This window comes from Phaenicophaeus curvirostris, chromosome 18, assembly GCF_032191515.1.
Source record: "Phaenicophaeus curvirostris isolate KB17595 chromosome 18, BPBGC_Pcur_1.0, whole genome shotgun sequence".
In the NCBI taxonomy this organism is placed as follows: Eukaryota; Metazoa; Chordata; class Aves; order Cuculiformes; family Cuculidae; genus Phaenicophaeus; species Phaenicophaeus curvirostris.
Genome location: NC_091409.1, coordinates 6,452,848 through 6,480,732, shown reverse-complemented (window position 1 = coordinate 6,480,732; position 27,885 = coordinate 6,452,848). Strand labels below are relative to the sequence as shown.

Here is a 27,885-nt window from a genome sequence, read left to right as displayed (position 1 = left end):
TGATCCACAGGTTGGCACTGACATTCCTCATATAAAGAGTCTAAATTTCAGATTCCCCAGCTCTGGGTCTCACAGAAAATGAGGGTTTGAAATGACAGCTAAATATTCAGTGTGCAGTGTAACTGCGTCTTCTAGGCTTCCTCAGCAGAGTCATCTGCAGAACAGCTTCATCCCGCTCTTAAACAGAAGTGATCCGTCACTCGGTGAGGACAACCCCTCTCATAGCTCTGGTGACAATGTTACTAGCCGTGACAAGGAGCATCAATTTGTTGATCCCCTCCCTTAAGCCAACAGCAGCGTGTGCACTTTGAGCATTGCTGGGGGTGACCCAGATCGCTGCCATCTGCCACCACCGGCTGCACGGGCAGCGCTCCCCGTACTGAATGCTCTGCAGCAGAGCTGGCTTATTACACAGCAATTAGACCAGATAATGAACATTTTTATGGTGACTCTAGGGCTTTAGAGAGGAAGTTATTTCAAGACAAAGATCGGGTTGGTCTTTCCCTTAGCAACAAAACAGAGGCCACACAGACACTGACACTGGTAAGCAAAACAAACAACAGTTGCTGGAAAAGCACTTGTTTTCTGCAAAAACACACTAATGCAGTAATGAAAGTCAGATATTTGAGGAAAACTGGCTCAAAAGCTCATCACTGAGATTAATCCAACTATGGAAGTTAAGCAGCAGAAAGTAAAAGATCAGGTCAATTAGTGTGCCAAGCTTGGAGGCTGGGACAAATCCTCTTCATCAGGCTTGTAAAGTTCAATGAAAAACTGCCCTTCAAACTTAACTTGGGAGGAACATGCTGTGAGGAGCTCATATGCAGCACACCTTGCAGTTACAAAACACCCAGACAAGGGTCTAGCATTCTATCACAGCCTTTTTATGCGCCTCCATTAGAACAGACAATATCTTTTTCACCAATGCAGGGAAAAAAAGGACCAACGAGGGGTTTCTGTTGGTGCCTGCTCCAGAATATTTTCATTTGAGGGAAGAAAAGCAGTTTGCACTGTCAAAGGGTGCGCCTAAGGTGTGGTTTGAATGGCTCTGCTGGCTGCGGCATGAAAGTTATCACTTACCTGGTTACCTTTGGGACCAGGAGCACCAGTCGGACCCTGAGAATAAACAAAAGAAAGAAGGCAAATGAGCTTGAGCTATTATTTTCCTGTGAATACCTGGTGCAATCAGACATTCACTCACTTAGCAAGGGGTTGAGGATTTGCCTCCCAGCTGCCAAGGAGGAGGATCCAAATCTTATTCCTACTTCCTACAAACAAGAGGAGATTTTGAACACCCTTGTTGGCTTTGTAGCACTCTCAGCAATCCAGGGTTTGTGTTGTAGGACAGTTCCTGGGGCCTTATGCCATGCCAGTGACAGCATGGAGCTGGAGCCAGACCAGGCTGGACCTCCCAGCTTAGCCTGTGGTCTTCTGTCCACCAAATCCTCAACCAACCCAACCAGAGAGACTTTCTTGACGTGGCTCAGCCATGCACTGCTCCCCACCTGCCTGGCACATGTCACTCACACTGGCTTTTTTTGTTCCATCCTCCTTGATTTCCTAAATAAAACTAAAATGATTTCTGTGTTCTTAACCCAGTCTTTAAAACCTGATTCACAAAAGTCATCTTTCACATCCCTCCCAGAGACCAGAACTCTGCTTTCCTTGCTTCTCTCTGCTTTTCATTATCACCATCTCACTATCATGACCGAAATAGCAATTTTACAAATTCACAGGTTAAAGGATGAGGTCCAGGAGGAGACTGGTGGGTGATTGATCTCTGCAGATCACCTGCAGGTTTGAGAAGGAGATTGAATTTACTCACGGTATAAAATGGACAAGAGCATTTTTGCACCACCAGGGAAGGACAGTTTTTCAAGGCTTTTTTAGACTGTCAGTTCTCCTGGGGATTTAGAGTTAGGTGCTCCTTTGAGATTCACACAGCAACACGGGCACAGGAGTAAAATACATTTAGATGATGAACTGATTATCACCTCAGGAATAATTCAGATAACCTGAAAAATCCTTCTGACTTTATATACCTGGCATTCACAGAGATCACACAAGCCATTTTTAGCTCTGTTCATAGAATCATAGAATAACCAGGTTGGAAGAGACCCACTGGATCATCGAGTCCAACCGTTCCTATCAAACACTAAACCATGCCCCTTAGCACCTCATCCACCCGTCCCTTAAACACCTCCAGGGAAGGTGAATCAACCACCTCCCCTCCTCCATGATGCAGATCCGTACAGTAGAGCCAACAAGGAGTTCAAGAGAACCCCAGATTTTGGGAGATGGAACTGGATGATCTTTAAGGTCCCTTCCAACCCAAACTATTCTATGATTGTTTTCTCTGCTGCAAAACCTACATAGCTAATTCAACTGTTCCACCCTTCAGACAGGGTTTCTGCAGCACATTCATCAATCTGGCATCTGCAAACTGAACTTATTTTAATAACAAGCTCTGGAGCTGGCTCAGCAGAACAGAATCCTTGAGGAGGACAAGCCCATAGAACAAGGCCATGTCATTTTACTCAAGCCAAGCACTGAATATGTTAAAAAAGGAGGGGAAGGGGATATTTATTAAAGAAAACTAATTCTCAGCAAAAACAGACAACGGAATATGGAAATGCAAGAATGGCTGCAGCTATTTATAACTCCTATTTTATGTTTGCTAATGGCAAAGGCAATAGATTATTTTCAGAACATTATCATCTAGATTTATACCTCCGATTTCACAGAGTCCCAAGGCTTCATGAAAGTTCATGGCAATAAACCACAGCTTAGTCACCAAAGGCCACGTCCTGCGAGGAACACTCCTTAAAATCAGGAGTGTTATATCTCCTTATATCTCGCCATCGAATGCACTAAACCTCTGGTATTTTTCACACCAGCAAATCCACTTATCGATGTGCTGGTTTATATTCCTGGCCACAGGCAGTCCAAGGACTGCGAAAAAGCCTATCAGTACTTGTTAACTTAGGCTTGTGGGAAGATGTTGGGGTCTTTTTGCGAAGAAAAGCAAGCCCGAATTGATTTGAGGAGAGTGTGATGCGTTAGGCTGCAGCTGGGACCGTGTCACTGTATTGATCCCATATCTGCAGTTCTAGTCATACAAGGCAGGACCAGCAGAGCAACCCCAGGGCAGCTCCTGCCCGGTAATAAGGATGGAAAAAGGCAGAGCTGGTGGCTCCAGAGCTCTCACTGCTGCTCACTCAGAGGACTGGGGGCACACGTGGCTGTCACCAACACCAGTGGGGTCTCCAAACAATGAGCTGGTATTAAGAAACAATCAACCATTATATCTTAGAGTAGTTACACTTCAGAGTCAGAAATAAAACCAAGATTTTTTTTTTTGCTATAAGTGTAACATTGTCCCTCTCTCCACTCGGAGCAGCTCTCTGGGCCTCTTCTACTCTAAATATACATTTTTCACCACAGCAAAGCGCTGAATGTAGTCAGGACCCTGCAAACTCCACAATAACCCTCCTGTTTAATGCTTCTCGGCTCGCAGTCCCTCCAAAGAGGCTTTTTTAAACCTGCCTGGAGCCGGCACAGAAGGGCCATTGTGAAACCTGTGGTGCCGCTGCGATAGCTTACACAGAAACTTCACCTTAAAGCTGGAGTCGGGGGAGCTGGTGAACACACGGCTACTGTTCTCCTGCAAGCCCCAAGCAAATGTCATTCACTTTGCCCTGCTGGTTTCTTTTAAATGAGAATGAATTCATTTAAATAAAGAGTTGCATGAATTCTGAGGTGCGAGGCCCAGGTGTGTTGCTGTTCAGATAGAAAATCACAAAGCAAACTTTAATTAAAACAAATATCCAGAAACACTAATCAAGCACCTGTATAACAAAAAAATGTGTGAATCGGTTCTCCTGTGCTCCATGGGAGCAAGGCTCTGGTGAAAGCAGCACACTGAGCAGGACAAAAACCCCAATCAATCATCAGTTCTGGCTAGGATGGGATCCCAAAGTCTCTTTAAAACAACCCATGCTGTCTAAATAAAGCGTGAGTTCCTGAGCTGACATGGAAACAAGGACAGGAGTAGAAGAGCGAGGATGCACGAATCCTGCAGCCTGTCACAAGGTCCTTCGGGCCCACCTTCTACCCATGCTGGGCTGACATCAGCTGCATTGGGTTTGAGGACCCGCATTACGCTCTAATTTCACATCTCCCAAACATGAATTAGGACAGATGTCTTCTGCTTACCCTGTCACCTAACTCTCCACGAATTCCAGTTGGACCAGGAAGGCCAGGCTCCCCACTGGCACCTTTGGGACCCTGATGGGAAAACAAAAAAGAGTGAGCTACAACCTCAAGTGCCAAGAGACCCTGAATATCTTGACATCCCCAAAGCTCCCCGGTTCCCATAACACATTCAAAAAGGTCATTTGTCTCCTATTTCCTCTCTCCTTTTTCCCCAGGACTGTTTGCTGTCTGCTGGTATCGCTGGAGCTGGTCAGAGCTGACTCCTGCCTACCACCTTTCAGCCACCCTGAGAAGTGCTCCAGCCTTTGGCTGGCCCAGGTCTTTCACTAATAAAATCCCATCTGTGACTCCCGATGAAGCGATGATCCCAGAGGGATGCACGCTATACTGGTTTTTCAGCCAGTTTCACCAGTGAGTGGAGAGTGGTTGTAAACTCTCTCTTGAAGAGGGGAGGAAGAAATAGGAGCATCTCTAGTGCAGCAGAAGGGAAAAGTTGTTGACCGAAGTCGTAAATACTGGGGGTGTCTAGATTGAGGAGAAATTAAGGTGTCTTAATGTAGGTCAAACTCAAACTCTTCTTTTGCAAATCAGTACTAAATATTATTTGATCCAGCAGGCAGCTTATCTGCATTAATAGAAGTGTCAACCTGGTTTCTGGCAAGCAGAAAGACATTTCTTCCTATCAATTGTTGCCATCATGCCAAAGGTCTGCAGAGAAGAGTGGCCTGTGGACATGAAACTCCCCCTTTCAGCACACCGACCTGGAAACCTCTGACACCAGGGGCTCCTATTGGGCCTTGAAGACCAAGCGGTCCCTGAAAAAAAGAAAGATAAGCTTTGGTAAGGAGAAAATTTAGGGTCAGGTAAGTCACTTGTGGAACCAAATTGGCTCGGTTCTAACAGAGAGCGAGCGTGCAGCTCTGCACAGTGGCACTGCTGAACCTGGTGAGCCTCTGTGAAGTGGTGCTCACTGTTTATTGAGCTTTATTAAAATTATGCTTATTTGTGTATATTAATGGTTAATTACATCATACTTAGCAGCAGTAAATATCAGTGACAGCCAAAGGTGGAATATACATTAAAGAGGATCTGCTCTACCAATATTACACTTCTAATTGATCCAGTTCAAGAAATCACCGTAAAACATGTGCTGCATGCACTTGGACATGAAAAATGGCAATCGCATCCACTTGCGTGGACTTTGTACCAGCAATATAGAAAAATGCATCCTCCTCTGCTGTTAGTGCAGCTGCTTCTAAAAGCCCAGCTCCCTAGGCAGAACGTGAGTTTATATTGCTTTCTACTGAGAAAAATCACATATGCAATAAAGATCTTGGGAGGAAAAAAACCACCCCAAGTAATTTAGGCATCTAAATCTCATTTTATAAAGTGTCTTCTTGCCATAGATTCTTAGGGAAACTTCTGTCACAAGGTGAGACTTCAGCTTTCTCTCCTGTCACAACTATCTCTGCTGGGTGTAGCATTAAGGGGGTGGCAAAATAATTCTGTGACTCAATGTACAATCCAAACCAGTTGCCTTCATCCCTGCCTGGCTCTCAAGACCAGCACGGCCGTAACCTTGTGCAGAAACCAGCATCTGCCCAGAAGAGCGAGCTGATGCGCTGGAATAAAGCAGCATTATCTTCAGAAAGCTAGAGAACTGCTCAGGTATTTTTGTCATTATTGTTTCCACTTCTGATCGTCTGCTTGTCTTCCACAAGCAGAATTGTAATTCAGCGAGGAACTTGGAGGGTTATAAAGACAGAGCTCCAGGAAAGTTACATTGAATAGTATCAAAAAGGACTCTGCTGTGCAGGAGCCTTTAAAAGGTAGCGGGACCTGATGGAACCTGACAGCCTCTGAATGGGAAGAAACCCTTGGTAGGCTCTAATAAATAAAGTCAAATTGGTTTGAGCCATATAGCCTTAACGCTAGATAAATCCTGAAGCTCTCTTAGAATAGTCTGAGCTTAGTGATATCTCATATAAATTATGACTCTAATAACATAAATCAGAAATTAGAAACCCAGGTTAGAAAGAAACACAGGCTCATCGGCTATTGCACCCACGTCAGAAGTCTGCACCAATGCAATTAGCTCGACTGCATTTGATTTTTAGCTATAATAACAAGCTACCTTTGTGGGCAAACTCTTTTGATGAAAAATTGCAGGCATTATTAATTTAATTTATTTCTAAGGCTGATTTCCCTCTCCTTCAGAGTTTAAAAGAGTACCTGCTCACAAGCAATAAATCATCATACTGTTCAATTCCTGTCAAGTGGTGCATGCCAGAAATAACGTTAGACTTTCTGTAAGCTGCAGGATTTCTAAATGAGGTTAAGAAGGGAAAAAAATGAAAAGAGATAAAAGCCCCAAACCACTGGAAGGTCAGGTCCAACCACAATAGCAGCACTAGCTAAGAAGAGGCAAAACAAAAGGGATCCTAACCTTTTAGTGCTGCGAACAAAATCAAGTTTTTATCATCCTGATGCCATTTATTCATAGTTCTGCTGTTCAGAGATATTAATATATACACTTCACATTAATGTTCATGTATATAGTTTGTATTGCAGCCCCTGCAGCTTTTTATTTCTCAGGCTCTGAGATGATGCGGGAATGCGGTGAAAGCAGGAAACAAGATGCTCCACTGAGGACCTCAGTGGTTCCTAGCCCTGAAGTTTCAAAAAGCTGTCAGTTCACAGAATAAAAGTGGAAAGTGCCAGAGCTGTGGATGGGTTTTTGTTTCCTAGGGCTCAAATCTACAAGCTCCCAGCAAGATAATGCTGCTGCAGTACTGGGTGCGAGATGGCAACGTGTGATCAGATTCCCTGCCTGAAAACCATTCTGGTGTTGCACCCACCAAATGCTTGTGAATTTTAAGGTATTTTCAAGCAGTTGGGAAAAGCATGCATCTATGTACAAGAAAGGTAAGAGATTCCCACCAGGTCTACCTATATTTTAATGCTTTTCAAGCCCCTGTTATTCACTGTGGTGATGTACAGGCTTTCCAGTTTTGTTGCTTGTACGGCTTCAGGTTTTGCCATGAACCCCTACTGCTCCAGGGAAAGGGATACAGGAATAGGAAGGATTTCATATTTCATTCTATTTGCACGTTGCAATAGCTTAACAGGCTTTACTTCTTAATGATTCACTTTCAGAACAAGCTGAACTATTATTACTGCCTAAGCAGGGAATTGATGACTGTCCAGTCTCTGCTGTGTGACTGCAGCAGCTCCGCAAACCTCTTGGACAGCCACAGCTTTATTTGCCAAACAAAATCTGAGGAATCACTTTGCATTTGCATGGAGCTGCCAGTGAGAGCAGGATCTGACCCACTTATGGGAGAGTAATTCCTCTGCTACCAAAACTCCCCAGAGACAATACCAAATGAGAATGTGGCCTTTTATTTTATCCAGAGAGTAATACAAGGTATGGAACTCGATTTTGCTACAAGCAGTGTTGTACTTACAGTTGCTCCTCTGGGTCCCGGCAGACCTCTCTCACCAGGAACACCGACATCGCCCTGGCAATAACACCAAAGTCAGCTGTGCCGTATAGGAGCCGCAAATCCACCCTTCCCCATCCACTGCACAGCTGGAATGTATTCCCAGATCCTAGGCTATTTCAATCTCAAGCTCCCTCTCCCGCTGCCCCATCCACTAGATCCCACCACCTTGCCTTAGTGGACTTTGACCTCCCAGTATCTGTGCATGGAAATGCCAACCCGGCCACCTTGCATCACACTCACTGGGAAGCTCCATACAAGCATGGGACTGCCTGGGAGTGCTCATCGCCCTGGGCTTGCATGCATTGCAAGGCAGCAGAGCGATATCATGCTTCTAAAAGCTTAATTTGTGCAGGGAAGGAGCACGTGAGCTCCAGCTTTGCAGTTTGGTTTAAAACACACTGACAGCAGAGCTTATGATAAGTGTAAAGGATGGAGATACGTACAGGGATGCCTGGCTCCCCAGAAGGACCTGCCTCTCCCATCTCTCCACGACTGCCCTGCAGAGGAGAAAGCAAACACTCAGTGAGGGCATAACTTAGAGTCATTTCTGTCCTACCTAGAGCAACAAATGGAGAAGGGAGTTAAAACCTGCATCAGGAAGTAAACACAGCTTTAAGCTTCTACAGTTTTAAGCCCAAGAAGAGAAAACTCTAAACAACAGACATTTAAAGAACAGATGAGCTGTACGTCCTGTCCTGGGACCAGTGATTAGGGAGGGCTGCCAGCCCCAAGGCAGTGCCACCGCATCCTATCTCGAACTGAGACAGGGACGCTTTTTTGGAGGCGTGCTTGGGACACCCCACCTCATTCATTTCTACACCACCTTTATGCAAGGAGAAGAGTCTTCATGTGTGAGGATTAGCAAGAATAATGATATAGGTGCAGAGGGGAAAATCCAGAAAGGAAGGGGAGGGGCAGAAAAAAAAGACACGTTTCAGAATAACTTTGTGCTGGATTGCTTTGGTCTGTCTGAGATTTTCTTCTGTCTCACAGGTACCAATCTAAAGCTCCATGGAAGCTTTTCTCCCGAGGTAGAGGGAAATGCTCTAAAAGGCAAGATGAGATAATCCTGCTCCTGCTTGCAGATGCTCAGACTTTTTATTCCCAGGGATGAAGCCTGCTCTTGGGGCTTTGACAACAGAGAATGACTCCTTCTGAGGTTTACTCAACCACTGATGACTCTCCTGTGTATCTGCTATGTCTTCACTGAACCAGGTGCAGAAGATGTCTCAGCAAGAGCAGGGTCATCGCAGCCATTACACCTCCTGCCTGCTCCTCTCTGCCAGGAGAACTCAGCCCTGGCAGAAACCTTGACACCATCACTTCTAGGTAAACCCTCCCAGGGTCTACTCGTGGGCACCAAACCCCAGTGGCTGAAAAGCCTCACTGTGTCAAGTTAGTAGTTTCCCCATCAGAACCCATCATTAGAGAGACTCACTTACTGGTTCACCCTTTGAGCCTTTAATACCCGCTCTTCCAGGCAGTCCCTGAAAAAAAAAAGAAGCCAACAATATTAAAGCAATGTCAGAAGAAGTAGAGTTATTAGATTCGTTATTCTGGTCTCATTTGACATACATGGAACAACACTTGCTTGAAGCAATGGAGGAATTACATTTCTGCAACTCTCACCATGAAAATTATGGCTTCAATTCCTCCCTTGTTTGCTGCCCTAGCAGCTCTGCCTACACTAATCCTTGAAAATTAGAGCAAAGAGGAGCAATATGCAAACAGAGCAGCAGCAGCAACATTTTCCACAGCAGAAACCTCTCTCCAGGGGGGATCAAAATATTCTGTATGCAGGAAGAAAGGAATACTTTACCTTTATTTAAATAGTTGGAAGACTGGAGAGATGAAACATTTTGCCAATGAACACCAGTGAAGCAGGGACAGAGCTCGGGAGATTGTTTAGTTACAGTTACTTGCATTCCAGATCTTACCTCCCAGCATAAGGGATGCACTTCACTGGGATGTGAAAGAGAAAATCCCTCTCAAGTTTAAACAGAGCCAGAGCGACCAAAAGTCAGGCTATTACTACCATCACCATGGTGCTACTCCTGGTGTTTTCTGTTCTGTCTTCTACGCTCTGTCTGTATGGTGGGAAAAGTGCTTAAACACCCCCTTCTTCCCCTGAAATGATCTCTGCACGCAGGCCAGGCTGCTGTACCCCCCGAAGGCGACGGTTCCTGCTGCCATACTCACAGGCAGTCCATTTGGCCCCTTCTCTCCAGGAACACCCACGCGACCTGCATCACCCTGTGGATATCAAGAGGTTAGGAAGGGCCCGCTGGTACTGGAAGATGGCCTGACACAGGTCGGAAACATATTCTCAAACAGGCATTTGTAATCTTCTCCCTCCCCACATATGCAGGACCAAGAGCCTGTTGTGTCTGGTGGACATCCATGTTTCCCTTGACTCCTTGCAGCTCCCAGCCTCCCTTGGCAGCACACAGTCCATGTTCCTGTGGGATCACCGTTCAAAAACCAGGCAACCAGTATCTGACAGCATTTTGTCTACAGACAATTAAACTAAACAGATGTCTCTGTCAACAGCTCTGAATAGGCATCTCTGATGGCCTAGAGTCAGCAAAGACGAACCACTAGGAACAGGGACACAGAAGAGTTTAGATCAAGTCATCTTTCTTTAGGGAATTTCCCTGAGATTAATTAATAGAAGCAACTTCACTCTTCTTTGCTAGTTACGCTGTTGGAAAACCCTAGAAGCGAAAGCTTTCCAGCCATGCTCTTTCTTGACAAACATCAGTGGCTTTGCAACACACATGGGACAGATCGAAACCTTCCCTGCAGTGTTTAAGTAGGACTTCACAAACCTTCTCACCATCGAGTCCAGGAGCTCCATCCCGCCCATCCTTGCCAGGCATGCCCTGCAACCATGTGCAACACAGGTTAAGGTTATTAGGAGACTCTCTGGTTTCCAAAACACAGTCATAAAGAACCTTTTGGCAATGGGTCCAGCTGTGGTTGTACTGGGAGGCAGGGAGATTTTTTCATCAACAGCAGTACGAGCAGGACTTGGTCCAACCAGGGTAACACTGAAGGTTACACAGACCCACAGATCAGAAGTTTGATAGCAAAGACTGAGATGCAAGATTTATCCTATCATTTTTTATCTCATCATCTGCAAGCAAAACAAGTGAGACATGCATCTTAATTGACTTACAGGTTCTCCTATGAGTCCACGAGGCCCTGGGTTTCCTTTTGGTCCAGGTCTACCCTAGAAATCAGCAAGAAATCCTCTGTTATTAACCCTTAAGAACACTGAGTCAACAAAGATACTACTCCAACTCTGCTGAGACATTTAATTCAGTTTGTGCTGGCTCCTCTTCTGTTCATGCAGGCATGGAAGTTCTTTTAGAACACTGCAGAAAACTGGCCCAGTGCTGGCTGCAGCATCTGGGATGATTGATTCAAAGGATGGAGATGTAAGATCATACCCCTTTGCTCTGGACAGTAAGAATGTTGACATCTTTAACAAAACTTAAACAAGTGAGGGTCAAGCCATAATAAACTTGTCAAACAGATTCCTTTGAGCATCATATCCAATATTTGAGTAGATGGGTGTTGCATTTCACTTACAGTATCGCCTTTGGGCCCCCTGAATCCTTGAGGTCCTTTGCTTCCTTGGTCTCCCTGTGACAGAGGGGGAAAAGGCCATTAAGCATCTTCATCACACAGTGACAAAGACTAATGTTTCAAGGGTGTAAATGAAGGGGTTTGTGCTGTTTGCTGGCGTTAGCAGAGGTGTGAGTGTACTCATTCCCCTTGGACCTCAGCTGTACTTTCTCAGTAACACTCCAGGTCCTGACACACAGATGAATTACAGCAGGGACTTTGCCAACGATCCCTCAGGGCAAAGACGATCTTCCCCTTCATTTAATGAAGTATTTTCTTTAACCAGAAATGGAGTAGGAAAAAAACCCAACCTTTTAACATTTATTGTCTAGGTCCTGCTTGGCATAATTAAATGATTGGTGGGCAGTAAGCATTCCATTTTAGTTTGGAAGAATTTCTTCTATAATTACAAAGAGCAGAGAGGAGTGCCCAGAGGATGGCACTGCCTCTAGGGCAATGCAGGTTGTGGTGTGTTGGCTGGTGTAGGCAGGTGAAGGTGCCTGCTATAAAGCAGATGCCATATTATTCACGTTAAGGAGAAACTGGGTGGCAGGCAGAGGAAAATGCTCTTGGAGAGGCCGTAAGGCTGAAGATGCAGCTCTGGTCTCATATTTAGGTGCAGTGAGGAGGGCACAGGGGTCTGCCTGTAGGTACATGTGTAGTTTCAGTGTTCTAAACTTCACCCTGGAGCTCTGTGAAATGATAAGGATTGCATCTTTAACATCTTTTTTGACTATTTCTGCTTGTAGCAAAAGTCCTTGGGAGCTGTGGGTGTTTGGGCACAGACCAAGCTTAAAGGATGTAAACTCAGGATAGCGCTTATTGCCACTGCCTCAAAACTCTCCTCCTCAAAACCAACACAGAACTTGCTAACAGTTGCTGCTGCTCAGGGAACAGCAGGAAAGAACAGAGAACCATGGAAATGTGATGAACTTATTCTGGCATGGGATGCGGCTGAAGGAGAAATATCATGGGATCTGGGTCAGGTGAAATAACACTGCTATAGCTGGAGAGAAAAAGACAAAGGGAATAATCAGATAGAGGTGGTCAGCTCGTCCCTCCTGTTCATTGGTAGCAGAGAGTTTAGTGCAGGAGGGACAAACTTCAGGATTTGGCCACGGAAGACAGGGCCATGGAGATGCTGAGTAGATACATACAGGTTTCCCTGGAGGTCCTGGGATTCCAGGTGGCCCTCTGAAACCGATGTCACCCTGCAAAGAATAACACATCATTGTAATGTTGTGGCTGGCAAAGGATGAAGTAACAGTATCCTGACCTTACACTGCAGTCTACAAAACCACGAGAGTCCTGGAAAGATACCCCATATTCCTTGCTAGCTTGTAATGCAGCCATGTGAAAAACCCCTCTCTGAACAAGCAGGTTTTCACTCTGGGTCTCCCCACCATTATCTGTGTGATACACTGCTATCTTTCATGGGCTCGATATCTTGAGATCATCCTTGCTTCTAAATAAATGCATGACTTCATCAAATTCAAAACCATTCAGCCTCCAGGTTGATGGTCAAGGGACCCAGGCAAAAGTCCAAAGCCATGATAAGCAGGAGATTGACCCTGTTCTTACTAAGGAGGCTTCTCATGTCCTGAAAAATCTGTCCATCAGTGATTCTTTGGCTTCTTCTTGTAAAAGAGGCAGAAAAGAAAGGGAAATGTGAAACTTCTAGCATTTTTCGTAAGATTCTTGAGCATTGTCAGTCCTGCAGGGGCAGAATTTTGTCCTTCTGGTCTGAGTGTATAAATCAACACCAGGCCTGATCGCATCCCTGGAGGTGTTTGAGACTAGGTCGGATGAAGCTTTGAGCTACCTGATCCAGTGGGAGGTGTCCCTGCCCATGGCAGGGGCTGTAACTGGTTGGGTTTCGAGGTCCCTTCCAACCCAAATCATTCTGTGGTTCTATATGATCCTGTCAATCCCTCAGGCAGACAGACTCCTCTTGCCTTTGGAAGGTTGTTCTGCTTGGGGTTGTACAGGAAAGACCCTGCGCTCTGCATCTTTACAAACTCCCCAGTAAGGACAAATGCCACCTGGACTTTATATGAGAAAACTGGGGATGGGAGGGGGAAAAAAGAGAAATCAGAATATTTTTCTTACTCTGTCGCCAGCTGGACCCATTGGACCAGGGAGGCCTCTTAGTCCTCTTGGGCCCTAATTAAGAAAACAAATCAGTTACAACCAAACCACTGCTAAACATAAAAGGGCAGAACAGCACGATGTAACAACTTATCAACACAAAAAAACCATTAAGAAGCAGTGAAGAATTGCAGAAAGTTCAGCCTTTTGATGCACAAACAAGACATTTTCCCCTCCAGCGACGACCTCGGAGCAAGTGACACTGGACATACCCCATGCAGACACACAGTCAGGGTGCCTGCTCACCCCAGCCCCACTCCCAGGCTGTCAACCCAGCCCAGAGCTCAGGCTCAGATCCACCCAAAAGATGTCCAGGGTACCAGCAAGACAGTGGCTGTTGCTTGGGTGTCTCATCCAAGGAGAGGTGCCAACAGCAGGACCTGAATTAAAGCTCAGTGAAACCAGTATGATTTATTTTTTCACCAGTGTTGACTTTTATATCTGTTATTATGCAGAGGCAAGAGCTGTTCGTGTAATGCAAGATGATTGATGGCACCATTGGGTTTTACAGTAAAAGATCATGGTAACTGGTCTGAAGAGCAGTTGTTACCTGCAGGCCAACGCTGCCAGGAATGCCTGGAGGACCGGGAGGGCCAGGGTTACCCTGAGAGAGAAAAATTAATTAGCCAAGGGGATGCACATCGTGATCCTGCCAACCCAAAGCCAGGGACCTTCCCATCTTATTTCTCACCGAGCTCCCTCCCACCCAGATTTTTGCTTCAGGATTTGCTTCTACATTATAGACCATTTCTTCTACGTTCAAGAACACTTGATCAGTCAGGAATTTACCTGAGTGATTAATGCAGGGCTTTTTCCTGAGCTGACATCCCTGCATGTCAATACAAAACAATAGGAGTTAACTTACTGAACTGATCTTAACATTATGATTATTGGGAAGATGACTTCTCTTGAAGTGTTAGCACAGTCACACATGCAGAGCAAAGGAAGCAAATACACTTCAGTCCTAGTAACTTCTTGTTGTTTAGCCAATTGCCTCATATCTCCCTGCCTTCTTCAAGAAGCCACTTGTTACGTTGCTTTTAATGAGAAAAATGCTGCCCTGCTCCCTTTAAATTGAGGTTTACCTTCTCTCCGTCTTTTCCTACTTCGCCAGGTTCTCCTTTGTGGCCTGTGTGTCCCTAGAAAGAAGAGCTCAAATTACCCACATACAGCCAGGTTTCAAAGCCTAAATCTTGCTAGATTGCTGCAAGACCTAAACCCACAACACAAATCACTTACTGGCAAAATAATCCACGTATGTACTGTAATTACGTGACTGGAAGTCACCTCTGGGGTTAATTACCCATGCAGCATTCCTGGGCGAGGCATCGTTGTGTCAAAATTGAGGTAGTTTCAGGAAATGCCTGAACATGGTTTTCAAGAGTGACTTGTGAGCCTAGGCTACAGGATGTTTCTCAATTAGAGGTCAGGGACCAAAATTCAGTTCCTATCACTTCTGATAATAGATTTGAGATGCTTCTGAAAACCCCATTCTGCATCTTAAACTTTGCTTAATGCCTCATTAATGCCAGCATCATCAAGCTTGCAAAGACATCCATGTCCGACTAAAATCTTTTACATAAACACAGATTAAACTTGCTTCTTGGCTTCCTTCCTATTATTGTGGGAGAGACCTAGTCTAATTTTAGCCATGGCAGATGTTATTCCTCACCATGCAAAAGGTCCTGTCCACCATTTGCATCATAATTGGAGACCTTCACAGGTTTTTCCATTTCATAAGTTATGAATTTTGAAAAGTCATGCCCTAAACATCATGTATTTCTAACAATATTTATGACTCAGCTCAGAGACCAAACAGACCTGCAGAAAGTCAGTTCATCAGGAACTGAGGGCATGTTCGACCCATTGCCATAGTTAAATTTTCCATCTAATAAAGGCTGCAATCCTGCCAGGGATGGAGCCACAAAGCAACACACCTGTAAGTGCAGGCAGCTACTTGGAGGATGTAAATCCTCTTGCTGAACTTGCACACTTTGCAGATTTGAGCTCAGTGGCAGAGCGACTGTTGCTATGACCATGGGAACAGCATGCAAAGAGGGCAGGATCAGGTCCTTCCTCCTCCTCCTGTCTCATATTTGGCTGCTTTAAGGGTTTCTGTCTCAACAGCATAAACCCAGGCAAATGCATGGCTGATTTGGAGAGGTGTGGAGCTCACAGGAGGCTGTGCTCTGTATATAAACCAGTTTAATCCCAGGGGTTCACAGTAGTATTTATTTTGGGAGACAGACCCTAGTATCTGCAGGTGGTGTTTTTCTTACCTTGAACCCTGGCATTCCCGGGGGACCTGGAGGACCTGGTGGGCACAGAGCCGGGCACTGCAAGGAACAAACACTCTGGTTTATCGAGTACACACAGTGCACCCAGGGAAGCTGGTTTCATTACTACAGAGAAAACATGATGTGGGTTTGGCTCTAAATTCACTAAATCCAATATATTCATAGCATCACGCATTGACTGGCATTTCCCTACATTGAGGGGTCCTAAGCAGGTCCCCGCTAACCCACAAAACAATGATTTATGAATTATCTGCTTCACTCTGTGCATGGGCAGCGAGAAATTGTGGAGGAGGGCAGGTGTCCACAGTCCAAAATGCTGAAGAATCACAGTTCCCCAGCGAAGCCGGGTCAGTATCTTGTAAGTCCTTAGGAACACGTTTAATCTTGTACATTAATTGACCCCTATTGATTTCCTTTAGACAGATCACCTCACTGAAACAAGGACAGGCATTAGAATTTATTGGAGGGGGGACCTATAAAACAGTAACCCCAATGGCATCTGTGGATGTCTGTGGGGGGATTAGCCCCTGCTGGGAACTCTAGTTTGACTGGAAACAAATCAGAACATGCATGGACATTTAATGGGGGCTCAAAAGGCCATACTCTAAAAACTTTATAAATAAGGAATGAGATTTTCTTCTGCAACTTTTCCTTAATTTGATTTTTTTTTTCCTTTCAATAAAACCTCAGGCAACACCTCTGTAGCAGAAATTTAATTTTCTAGTATATTCCACAGGGTAACTTAAATTAAACTTGCAGAAATAGTATCATTTTCGATTAACTTCCACATGACTTGCCATAAGGCAGTCTAAACTGACTCTGAGCTTTTTTTGGGGCACGCCAATTAGAAAACCAGAGCTGCTGTCACAACAACAGCTGCGAAATCTGGAGATGTCACTTCCATCGTTCATGGACTTAACACTCCTTTCATTCCCTTGAAAGAGAGGAAGCAAGACTTTCCCATAAGGAAGGGAGTCTAAACAAAGCATATGCCCGCAGGAACCCGGTGCCACCATCCATGGAAATAAACAGTGCTACATGCTTGACCTTTTCTCTTTTGGAAACAGATGCGTGAAAAGCTGTTGTCATTTACCAACTGCTAAAGTTGTTCCGTAAAGGCAGAATGTACGTAAAACCTGCATTTTGAAAAGCAAACTGGAAAGCAAAGATCAAGGCAAAGCATCAGCACTAATATACCTACTTCCTTGAAAGAACATTTCAGCCTTGTAAATACGCACGCAACACACGGACTCTGCAAAAAGGCAGTTTAGACCCACGTCTGCGGGTCTGAGTGGAGCACCTTCAATGGTCTGACAGTCACCCAAGTACATCAAAAGTCAAAGCAAGCACTAAGCTAAAAAATATTTTCATGTTACATGGAAAAGAACTTACCTGAAGGTCCCCACCGCCATCGGGAAGGGTGCCTGGAAGACCCTGCAATTCATGAGAATGGTCTTTTAGAATACATCAAGACAAACACCAGGAGGAAATACAATTTATAGGAAATACACTTTACAGACCCAGCTCAGCTGGAGCAGCACAAACAGATACCCAGCCCCACAGCATAAAATGCAGCCCCTGAATGTGGAGTGTTATGAGCTGCACCAGTCACCAAGACAGACATGTCAGGGGTGTAACCGTCCTCTGGAGATGCACAGATGAGCTTAGGGGAGAGCCTTAGGTGATGAAGGCTGCAGTTTGAAAAGAGCAGCTCTGTCTGGCCTCCTCCTGGAAAAGCTCCTTGGGAAAGTCCTCTCGACCCCACCACTCAACCCTCCAGAGAGACCACAGCAAACCCAAACCAGAGACTTGCTGGTTTCAAGCCCAACTTGCTGGCCACTACAAGAAAATATCAAGACCCAAGCAACCACACAACCTTACTTAAGAGAATAGAAAGACCACCCCATGATCTTTTCTATAGCATAAAGCCTGTAGGTCATTGGATTTGTCCACCCACAGAGCACAGATAATAAACAGGAGATAATCAACACACCAAAGTGTAGTCAGTGAAAAGTCACTGCTCTTCTTGGGACTCAGTGTTCACGGCCTGCTGAAACTTAGCTGAGAAAGGAAGTGCTCATGGCAATCGCAGCAAATAAAAAGTGCACATTCTGGCAGCAAGAAAAAAAATCTGGACTCCCCATGGGAATTTTCTCACATTTATTTGCAAGTCTCAACTTACGGGAGGTCCAGGTGGTCCAGGAGGCCCTGGGAATCCTGGCAGACCAAAAGGTCCCTGAAAAGAGTGAAAAATAGTAAGAATTCCCCTTCTTAACCATTTCAATGAGAAGAGAAAGGGAGAGGAAGGGTGGCTACCAAATACCATTGCATATACATGAATATGGGGCAAGGTATCTCTAATGGCACTAAACTGCACCTTTCTTTCTGCGGAGGCTTCTGTGATAGCAAAGAGAAGAGCAGATGCGTATGTAAGGATAGGGATTAGGACAGAAAACCACATCCCTGCACCCACGTCCCTGCTTCCACTGGCTCTGTACCTCTCCAGTGGAGCTGCAGGCACCCAAAATTGATGGTCTGCTTCTGCTCCTTCAGATCAGAGCCATTCTGTGCAGTAGTTTCTTTTGCAGATGCTGAAAGTACACATTATCTGGTATCTAATCTCTGCTCTTTTGTCCTTACTCAGAGCTGGTAAAGAAAGGTACGGCTGCAAGCAGCTGCACATCTTTTACACTGCACTGCTTGACTCGGGTGATCCTACATGAGGTGATACAAGGAATAGTAATGCCCACAGGCATTTGTAGAGCTTTCAGTGTTCAGCATATTCATGTTTCTAGTATGTGGTAGGAGACCAGAAATGAACCTAATTCTGCGACTGCGGCACAATCAGTAAATGAGGATCAAATGGAAGGAGAAACTCACAGGAGGACCCCGAAATCCATTTCCACCGGGGAGCCCACTGGGTCCTGGAGGCCCCTGTTAAACAGAAGGAAGATCCTTACAACCCAAGTTGAGTGCCAACAAACAGTCTGGCCCTACTCAGTTATCTAACCCCTCTGAGGAGCTCAACACGGCACCCAGTCACTCACTTTACCAATGCACATCTATCTTTTTGCTCCACCTTCCCACTGAACATGCTCTTGCCAGAGCTGCGTGTTGCCAGCATCTGCCCCATCTGACATAGCGCAGCTCTGAGATGCTCCAGAAACTCCCCAAACAAAAACCACCCCAGAACTAGTCACTTGCAGCAATTACAAGTCTGCTGTGCCTTGAATTTACATCAGTGCCAGCTTCCCTGGATTTAGGGTAAGCATAAAACACTCAGAGTACCCAAAAAAAGCTAGAATAATAATTTAAACTTCTTTTTTTTTTTAAAAAAAAGTCCCTCATTACTTACTGGAGGTCCTGGTAGTCCTTTGCCCTGGAAACGACATTTAAAACAGTAAAAGATCACTTAGAAACTGAACATACAGGAAGAAAAGCAAACCTCACAAAATGCTGGCTTAATTCTTCATTTATTTTAAATTTCCTTAGCACTCCCCTGTCCCAAATTATCATAATTTGCAATCAGACCAGTGCTGGAGGCTTAATGAATACTTTTGTTGCCTCTAATAATTTGTATTCCCTTTACATCTGTTACCTGTGAGACATCTCCAAGTAAGGCCACATACGGTGATGTGATAGTGGGACACAGACATCTATGACAAACTTCCTAGTTTATCTACTTTTCCTTCCCCCCCTTCTCTTTTATTTTTTATTAGACATCACCTAATACCTAATAATTTTGATAGCATTTGATGTACTAGTCTTTATGGCAACCTGACTTGCTTTTAACATCTCAGAGGCTAAGAACGGTCCCTCTATTACCAGAACAGGTCATGCATACATATATAAACACTGCAAACAATATTTTCACTCATTTGGGCTTTGATCCCTTTGTTTGGGATACAAGGCTTTCCATCTTCACTTGATGATGGTTTTCATGTAATAATAACTACTATGTAGTTCTAGGAGTTACTTACAGCTGGTCCAGGTGGCCCAGAAGGTCCTAATGCGCCCTAGAGCAAAAAAAACCAGTGCAATTTAGCAGGGGTAAAAAAGGGGAGACACCAGCGCTGGCTCTCCTCGACACCAATCTTTCTTTGAAAACTCCAGCCATGTTATACAGAAACAGAAGTAGATGTTCAGAACTGGCCCCAGGAACTTTCTTCACCATTTGCTGGGCAAGAGAGAGCAGAGATGAAAACATGAGCTGCTCCTAAAAGACCAAACAGATACATCTGCAAACCACAGCTGGCCGTGGATTAGTCTCCACGAATATCTAAAGGCTCATAAACTGAATTTCATCCATTTGAAATAGTCTCATTCATAACGCTTTCATGATGTAGATCCAGTGACTAAGTCATGTGAAGCTATTTACGGGATTTGGGTTTGTTCTAGTTAATTTTATGAATTCATACAGTTTTCTCTTCAAGCAAAGACAAAGATTTGGCAGCTTCTGCATCTTCATTAGCTTTCCTTGGCAAATCCCCAATCTCCATTTCCCAATTTGCATTCTTGCTCTTAAGCTCGACTAGAGCTTGGTGATCTTATGTCTTAGACTAGAATTAAATCATTCTTAAGTCGTTACACTCCTGCTTAACCGAAGACAGTAAGGCAGACAGACAGATATTCTTAATCTCTTCATTGCACTGCAAAGATGACAATGCTGGATGGTAGACTGTAAAATTAACTATAGATAGTAATTCAGAAACAGAAAGTAAATGGAAATATAATAATGAACAAACCCCCCAATATAGTGGGTTGACCTCAGCCAGCAGACGGTCAGATCTCTAAGAGACACTGGGTGTATGTTGAGGATTCTTGGGTCCATGAGCCTCCTCAGAAAAAGCTGCTGCTGCGACAGGGAAAGGAAAAGCAGGGACAGGTGGATGAGAGCAGGCTGGTTCTGTCACTCTTTTTGAAAAGAAAAAAGAAGGAAAGGAAAAAAAGCCCAAAGTAGTGGAGGTGCAGAAATGTCAGTGTAACCTAGGGCAAACGATAAATGAAATAATAGTTTGCTCAACAGCACTCAGCCTCGTGCCAGCCAGATTGCCCAAACCTGTCTTTCACACATTCTCAAAATGCTGCACAGAAACATCTCGAGAACGATGTCCTGAGCTGCAATTAAATGGTATCTAACCCTAGGACCAGGAGAACAAGGCAGATACCCCAACTTATTGTGATTCCAGGGATGATGCCAGCCCTTTCCTAATGTTCTACATACCAAATGAGATTAGAAATATTTTCCCTTGTTAAGCTTAAAGAGAAAGATATTGAGGAGCTGAGACCTCATTAAGAGCCGTCTTGTGAGGAGAGGACTGTAATCCAATAAATCAACTGGGTTGCAAATGTCAGCTCATTCACTTCTCTTGCTGCAGGTTACTTTGCTTTCCTCCAGTCCCACTTATCTTTAGGCTGAAGTCCTTACAACAACCGATGGTTGTGAGGGACAAGCTGGGATCTCCTCCTGTAAAGAAACCACTGAATTTCTGGCTCTAGTGACTTCAACGCTGCTCCCGTCTGCCCTGAAACCAGGCTGCACAGCTCCTTTCTGCTTTGGCTGATGTGCCAAAAGACGTTGGCACTTTACCCTCCTTAACTTTGATACCTTTGAGGGTGTAAGGTGCAACATGCATCAGTGAAACTCGCATTATGGTAAAAGATCATTGAATGCGAGTCCATTATGTTCAAGGGAGAGACTCTAATTTACGCCTTGATTTTAATAACATCGTCTGACTCAACTCATTCTCCTGGTAACAATGTTCTTTCTCTTTTGACTAGAAAACAATCTCACAATAATTTTTCACTTTTAAGGAACACACTTTATGAATATGCAACTATGGAGCATAGGAAATACTTGATTAAAATGACGTTCATAAATAAATATGAATAAATCTCTTTTCCTCATTGCTTATGGTGCAAAGCACCAAACATCAAAACAGCCTCTGAAAACTCGCCAATGAAGGACACCAGTATCCAGCACTGAGGTTAGAATCCAGCTAATTCCTGGCTAAAAACAAAGCATTTTTGTAATTGGAAAAACAAGTAGGCTTGATCTAATCGGCCTGTGAGCAGAACCGTGAGAAAAGCCAATGGATGCTGATAGCAATAGGAGTATTTAGGGTAAAAGCTATTTTGGTCTGCTGCCTTCACAGTTATCCATCCCTGATCAGACAGGACTCACTGCTGGACTGATGAAAGGTGGCATATAGAGGAAATGAAATGTTTAGCAATAACATATTATTAAAAATTGTCTTCCATGAGCCCACTTCCACATGCCAGACACCTTCGCTCTCAGACACTTCAGTGAGAAAAACATGCTTATGCAGAAGAAGTCATAGGGTTAAGCATGAATTCAATCCCACAACAGTAAGGAGACGCCTGCTTATTTCAGTGATTCCTGGGAGAAATACATTCTTGAAGTTGGGGAGAAGAAAGAAATCTGGGATAACAATGCTCTCCTATTAGAGTGCTAAAGCTTTTAGAGTTTTTTTCCTTTTTCCAGGTTTCTATTAGACTAATTAAAACAATTTTCCAGATGGACATCTGACTTTGAAAAGCTCCAATAAATGACAACAGCTCCCAGATTTGCCTCATGCTGACAGATTGAGTTACAAGACACGGGAAAGCATGTCAAATCAGAGCATGTAGTTACGGTAACTGCATTTGTGTGCTTCTACTGAACAGCTGAAGAGGAAGTTCTAGTGCCCAGAAATTATCTGTGCAATTACCCTGCGAACTAAGAGCTTGTATGCTAAAGAGGGCACTGACAAATACTAGCACCAAACACAAAACAGGGGCACAAAACTGCTCACAGACCCAGAATTAACAAAAGGCAAAGTTTTAACACAGTAGCAGTGATGATAAACATAACAGAGCTGTGTACACAGACTGCAAATAAAGGCCAAAATAGCTCCACTTCGATGAACATCAAAATTAAGTCTATCAATAGCTTCAAGGAACTTTTTAGATACTTGAAATATCACCAGAGTTGTTGTGCACTGGTATTCCCACCACTGAGGCTGTCATAAGGCTTCAAATGGGCTTGGAAAGAAAGGTGGATCTCATGCCTTGCCTAATGAAAAGCCATTTGGAGCCTCATTTCAGAGGTCCAAGTACTTTGCAAGGGTTTACAGATAAATAGACTGTCATCATTGACACCCAAATGTCACCAATTTACAAAGGAATGAGAAATCGTCAATATCAGCAGTGACAATGTTCATTTAAAGGGATTTAGGATTTAATGTGGTACTCACACGGTCTCCTGGAGGCCCATTTGGGCCAGGTGGACCATCAGTTCCTGTTAATCCCTGTAAAAAATAAGAGGGAGAGGTAAAAAAAACAGAGAAATACAGCAATCAGAGGGTGTAGGAAGTCCCTGTCACCAACACAAATCATCTGGATGCCAAGCTCCCAGGAAAGCCTACCCATTTTATTTCTCTCTGTAATTAATCACAAAGGAATTGTCCTCATACTCCATAATTCAATCAAGAGATCCTTGCAACTTTTAACATTTCTTCTGATATGCAAGGCACACGTAGACCCAGGACTCAGTTTGCTTCTCCAGTAGACACAGAGAAGGTTGATGAGACACTTTGGGAGAACACCAAATCTACGTGAAATATTTAAAAGACTTAAGGGAAGATGACAAAATACTCACATCGACTCCAGGAAGGCCAGGCAATCCAGCTTCACCAGCTGCTCCAGGCTTCCCTGGTGCACCTTTTGGCCCCTAAATCAGACAAATAGGCAATTATTTTTAACATCATAACAATAGAAACATGGCTTGTGTTGACACGGGTTATAAGATGGAAGTTCACTTGTTGGTGTGTTTATCTTACACCATGCAACTTGGAAGAACTCCTGCAGAGACATGAAACTAGCAATGAGCAGGAGAACATGTTTGTCCCCAGGAGCATCCCTACAATCCCGTGTATCCCTTATGGAAATCAGGCTGCAGATCAAGAGGAAAGCCAAGCCAGTAAGTCTTAGCTGTTGTGTACCGTGTTCCTCTCAAAAAGATGTGAAAGTTAGTGTTAGCCAGAAAATACTTACTGGTGGGCCCGGCAAACCAGGAGGACCTGGCTCTCCCTAAATGAAAGAGAAAAGACATCAGTGTTAGTGCTGAACCTCTCCTTTCTGTTGACTGTAGCAGTGGTGTTCCCAGCTGTCATAGAGCTCAAGACTTCCTTCACGCCCACTCCAAGGTTTACTGCTCTCATTCTTATGGAGCTGATGCTCTGGATCAAGGATGAACCTGGATAACATTTTCGCTTCTACAGTAGCAGATCTGGTAAAACCCACATCCTCAGCCTCCCAGGGAGAACCAGTGGTTCTGAAAGGTGACCAATACCTGCAACTTTTCCCAGATATACTTAGAAATGACTTGCACTTGGGCTTGCCTGCAAGTGGGGGAGAGAGGAAGCTGGGTGGCTATCAAGGCTTTCCAAGATCTTCCTGATACAACAGAGGGATACACTGACAAGCTCTAGGTAGCCAGGACACAGTATGAAACTGTGGTGGTACCAGGAGTTAGGGACCATCAGAAAGCAAAGAATGAACAAACTGTCTACAATGATTTTCTTCATATGACTGAACTTCGACAGGAGAAGCAAATGAACAAAGCCCCCAACCGATTTCCACCTAATCCAATTGCACAGTCTGGATTAAACCCAATTTTTAGAAAATATTTCAAAAGCACTCAGTTTTTCCTATCCTAACAGAAAACAGCTTTTAAGAACAGCATTAAAGGTGTATGGGATACATTATATAAAAAGCCTTTGAATCGTTCCTTCTAGCTCAGTTGGCTGTAACGTCCTTCACAAGCTTGTAGTCAACAAGATATTTGTATTTTATTGTTAGCCCCCAAAAGAAGCAATCATCTGTGAACAGCAGCAATGTATCTGTAGCTTAGTTTCCCATCTCATCTCGTGGAAAACTACTCCGTGCCCCAGATCCAGATGTCTGAACGGTGTGTCCCCTTCTGGCTTGCACTAAATATTGAGAGAGACTCTGGTACTGTGGGCAAGCAGAGGGGAAGGGGCATGTTGATACCCCAGGAGATGAAAATCTATATAGAAAAGGGACAGTTATTAGCAGACCGAGGCTAGAAACAACACCATCCCCACCGTGGGCCTGATAATTAGGAGTTAGAAGGCAGTAGGCAAAGGCGTGGAATTTATACCATGTTTCTATATTTACCATGTCAGCAACTGTGAAGTCTGTGGGCAAATCTCAAGTCTGGCTGCCTTGATTTGCTCAGGCAAGGGTTTATGTACTGCACTGGTGTCAATGCACAGACCAGAAAGTCAGGAAACAGAAGGATCTTTATGCTCTGCCTTGCTGAAGCAACTCCTTTGCCCACAGATTTTCCATAAATAGTTATCATTATCATAGGGGGGGAAGGTCCCCTGCCAAGGAAATGAAAGGAGCAGTTCTTTTGCAATGAATGGTTTGAAAAGGCAGCTAGAAATGGCAGTAAAGGTGGTTTACTCCCTCCCTCCATCACTCCAGATTGCCAGTCCCTTGCATTTTTCTTGTCTCTGTTATCTGTACAGCAAAGCCCCGGCAGCAGCGAAGGCTGTCTGGGACAATCTTAAACCTTGATCCGGCTGCTGTGGACCCCCTGCAGGACTCTGCAGGAGAACCAGGACTTCAGGCAGCTGAATTCAAAGCCTAATCAGTGTTTATAACCCTAATGTCAGATCACTGGGAATTAGAGGCAAAGGCTGTCAGCAAAAGGCAGTGCTCTCCTGGTGCTACGTGAGAGGGAAGGAAGTTCACTCTTTCTTAGCAAGTAAAGGCAGGAGACAGAAAGCGGGGGAAAAAAAACAACCCAAACCTTGATTTTTGAAAAGTGACAATTGCTTATTAGCAATTTGGGGAATTATATCCCCAGAAATAATCCACAGGAACTTGTCGCTAATTCTTTCAATCACAACATGCTGTTTCTATTCTTGGGAGGGAGAGATTTTGCTTGTTACCGAGTAGGAAACGTGAAGCATGTTAAAGGCTATAATTATAAAAGGTTTCAGAGGGACTTAATGTTGCAAAGGCACAAATGAAAGCAGCAGCTTCTAGAAATTGTGCTTATGGGGTTCATCCAAGGTTTGTTCAGAGATATCCTGAATAATTCAGCTGCGTTATGCACTGCTCACTGCTCACGGCCAATGATAAGGGACTGCTGAACACCTTGGCAGCACTGATCCAGCTCAAAGACTGCTCAGCATTCCCACACAGCGCTCATCCAAAGCCATCTGTGAAGATGACCCAGCTGGAGTGGCTTTCAGAGTTCAGGAAACTTGCACGGTTATGGCCCAGAAAAGTTCAGATTGTGCTTTAAAATAAAGTCTCATTACTAAAACAAAGAAATACAACAACAGCTTCGTTTTTTGCAGTGGTAGAATTGACACTATCGCTCAGGCTCCACATATTCCTCTCCATCCAGTGCTATCAAAATGCAGAGCAGTGCTGGATTTTATACACCAGCATATTTTGGAGGGTACTGCCAGAAAAACGGTAGCCCTTAAACTGGGAGGATGTGTGACTGTGCTCCACAGCAATCACAGCTCTGTCTCTGTCCTGTGCAGCTTCTTAAAGGACTCAATGTCCCATTGAATATCAGAAACAATCCTGGACCCTGTTCCAACAGAGCTGGACCATCTCACATGAACAAGGGCACCTACAACCTATGTCCATAGGAGGGATATAGACCAAGTCTGTCTGAACAAGAAACTTCCTGCATAGCCAAGACTCCAGACTCAAGCTGGGACTGCAAGACTTAGCACCTTAAATACCTCACCCAGACATTTGATTTATTAGGACTAAGTTCTTCATATTAATTAGATGCTTTCATTTGGTCCTGTTCCACAGGGAGCCTTCCAAAGCTTTTAGCAGTGGATAAAAGGACACAGGCTCACGTGACCAGCGTCTCTCCAGGCTCCTGTTTCCAAGAGTAATCAGAAGTGATGCTGGTGCTGTTCCAGAATTAAGGTGTAAAATATCCAGTAGAAAGCAGGAGCTGAATGACACTATTACAGGGATTTATTTCCTTCCAGTTGCCTATATGCAGAAGTTCGTTACGATTTGAAGACGAAAAGGCTTCATCCCTCCCAAATTCCTCTTTTTCACCCTGTACAGAGATGCAGCCATCCTTTCCTGAAGCTTGCTGGCCGCACAGAGGTTCTGCTGCAGTGACTCCACAGGCTCACTGCTGCTAACGGAAACGCCTGCCCTTTCCACTCTCCCACTGCGTCCCATTAAGCCCTTCATTTCATGAAAAACAGTGGAGGTACCAGCTCTGAACACCTCATGCTACAAAACCAGAGCGGGATTTTCAGTGAAACAGTCTCCTTTAGCGGTGAGGACACTGTAGAGGGACTGGCTGCAGATCAATGAAGTTCTCTCTTCAGCTCACAGAGCTGCTATGAAAGCTCACCACTGCAGACAAAAAAGCTCCTTGTTCACCATATAGCAGGGAACTCATAGATCTTTTTTAACTTCCAAAAGAAAATGACCTGCATGGAATGAATAGATTTTTTCAAGGTTGCTTAAATGTCCAATGCCAATAAACTTACTTCAGACAAGCCCTAAGAAACCCTGCCCTATTCCATAAGCAGCTTAGAGACACAAACGCTACTCAAACTCAATATCAGAAGGGGAATCCAGACTTTTGAGTTTGACATGGCCTTGTTGAAGGCCCATCTGATGCTTTTTCTTATCCACTGCAACTGGACACAATCTAGTCCTTATCCAACTAATGTGCAGAAGCATAATTTTTCATGGAAACATCAATTAAAAGCAACAGGAGGGGTTTTTCTTCTACACTAAGTCCTGAGGCACATAGTCTGTGGATGGGTGCGTAAGGAACCTCTTGCTGAAATAAAGGCTGCTCATATAATTTGATTGCGTGACAATAAATGTAACTCACGTCTGGCAACACATGAGCCAGATTCTGACCTCTCACATGCCAGTGGAAGTTAGGGATAGTCATACTGACAACACTGAATTAAAATCAATATAAAAACATTGCCCAGTGCTGTATATTTGAGTTTCTTGGAGCCTCTCTAGAGCCGTGGTTCTCTGAAGGG

The 27,885-nt window shown here is 44.4% G+C and overlaps 1 protein-coding gene across 1 annotated transcript in view; it reads right to left on the bottom strand.

Moving 5' to 3' along the window:
• Positions 1–27,885, bottom strand: part of COL9A3 (collagen type IX alpha 3 chain) — a 36,015-nt gene that overhangs the window by 6,045 nt on the left and 2,085 nt on the right. Inside the window, exons 3-25 of the mRNA XM_069872157.1 lie at positions 23,852–23,887; positions 23,457–23,528; positions 23,053–23,106; positions 19,777–19,812; positions 19,152–19,175; positions 18,677–18,730; positions 17,979–18,032; positions 17,189–17,230; positions 15,779–15,835; positions 14,585–14,638; positions 14,050–14,103; positions 13,461–13,514; positions 12,509–12,562; positions 11,316–11,369; positions 10,900–10,953; positions 10,550–10,603; positions 9,921–9,974; positions 9,164–9,208; positions 8,165–8,218; positions 7,683–7,736; positions 4,977–5,030; positions 4,216–4,287; positions 1,081–1,116 (exon numbers count right to left, since the gene is read on the bottom strand). Of these exons, the coding sequence (XP_069728258.1) occupies positions 1,081–1,116; positions 4,216–4,287; positions 4,977–5,030; positions 7,683–7,736; positions 8,165–8,218; positions 9,164–9,208; positions 9,921–9,974; positions 10,550–10,603; positions 10,900–10,953; positions 11,316–11,369; positions 12,509–12,562; positions 13,461–13,514; positions 14,050–14,103; positions 14,585–14,638; positions 15,779–15,835; positions 17,189–17,230; positions 17,979–18,032; positions 18,677–18,730; positions 19,152–19,175; positions 19,777–19,812; positions 23,053–23,106; positions 23,457–23,528; positions 23,852–23,887 (1,176 nt within the window). The remainder of the gene's footprint in view (positions 1–1,080; positions 1,117–4,215; positions 4,288–4,976; positions 5,031–7,682; positions 7,737–8,164; positions 8,219–9,163; positions 9,209–9,920; positions 9,975–10,549; positions 10,604–10,899; positions 10,954–11,315; positions 11,370–12,508; positions 12,563–13,460; positions 13,515–14,049; positions 14,104–14,584; positions 14,639–15,778; positions 15,836–17,188; positions 17,231–17,978; positions 18,033–18,676; positions 18,731–19,151; positions 19,176–19,776; positions 19,813–23,052; positions 23,107–23,456; positions 23,529–23,851; positions 23,888–27,885) is intronic.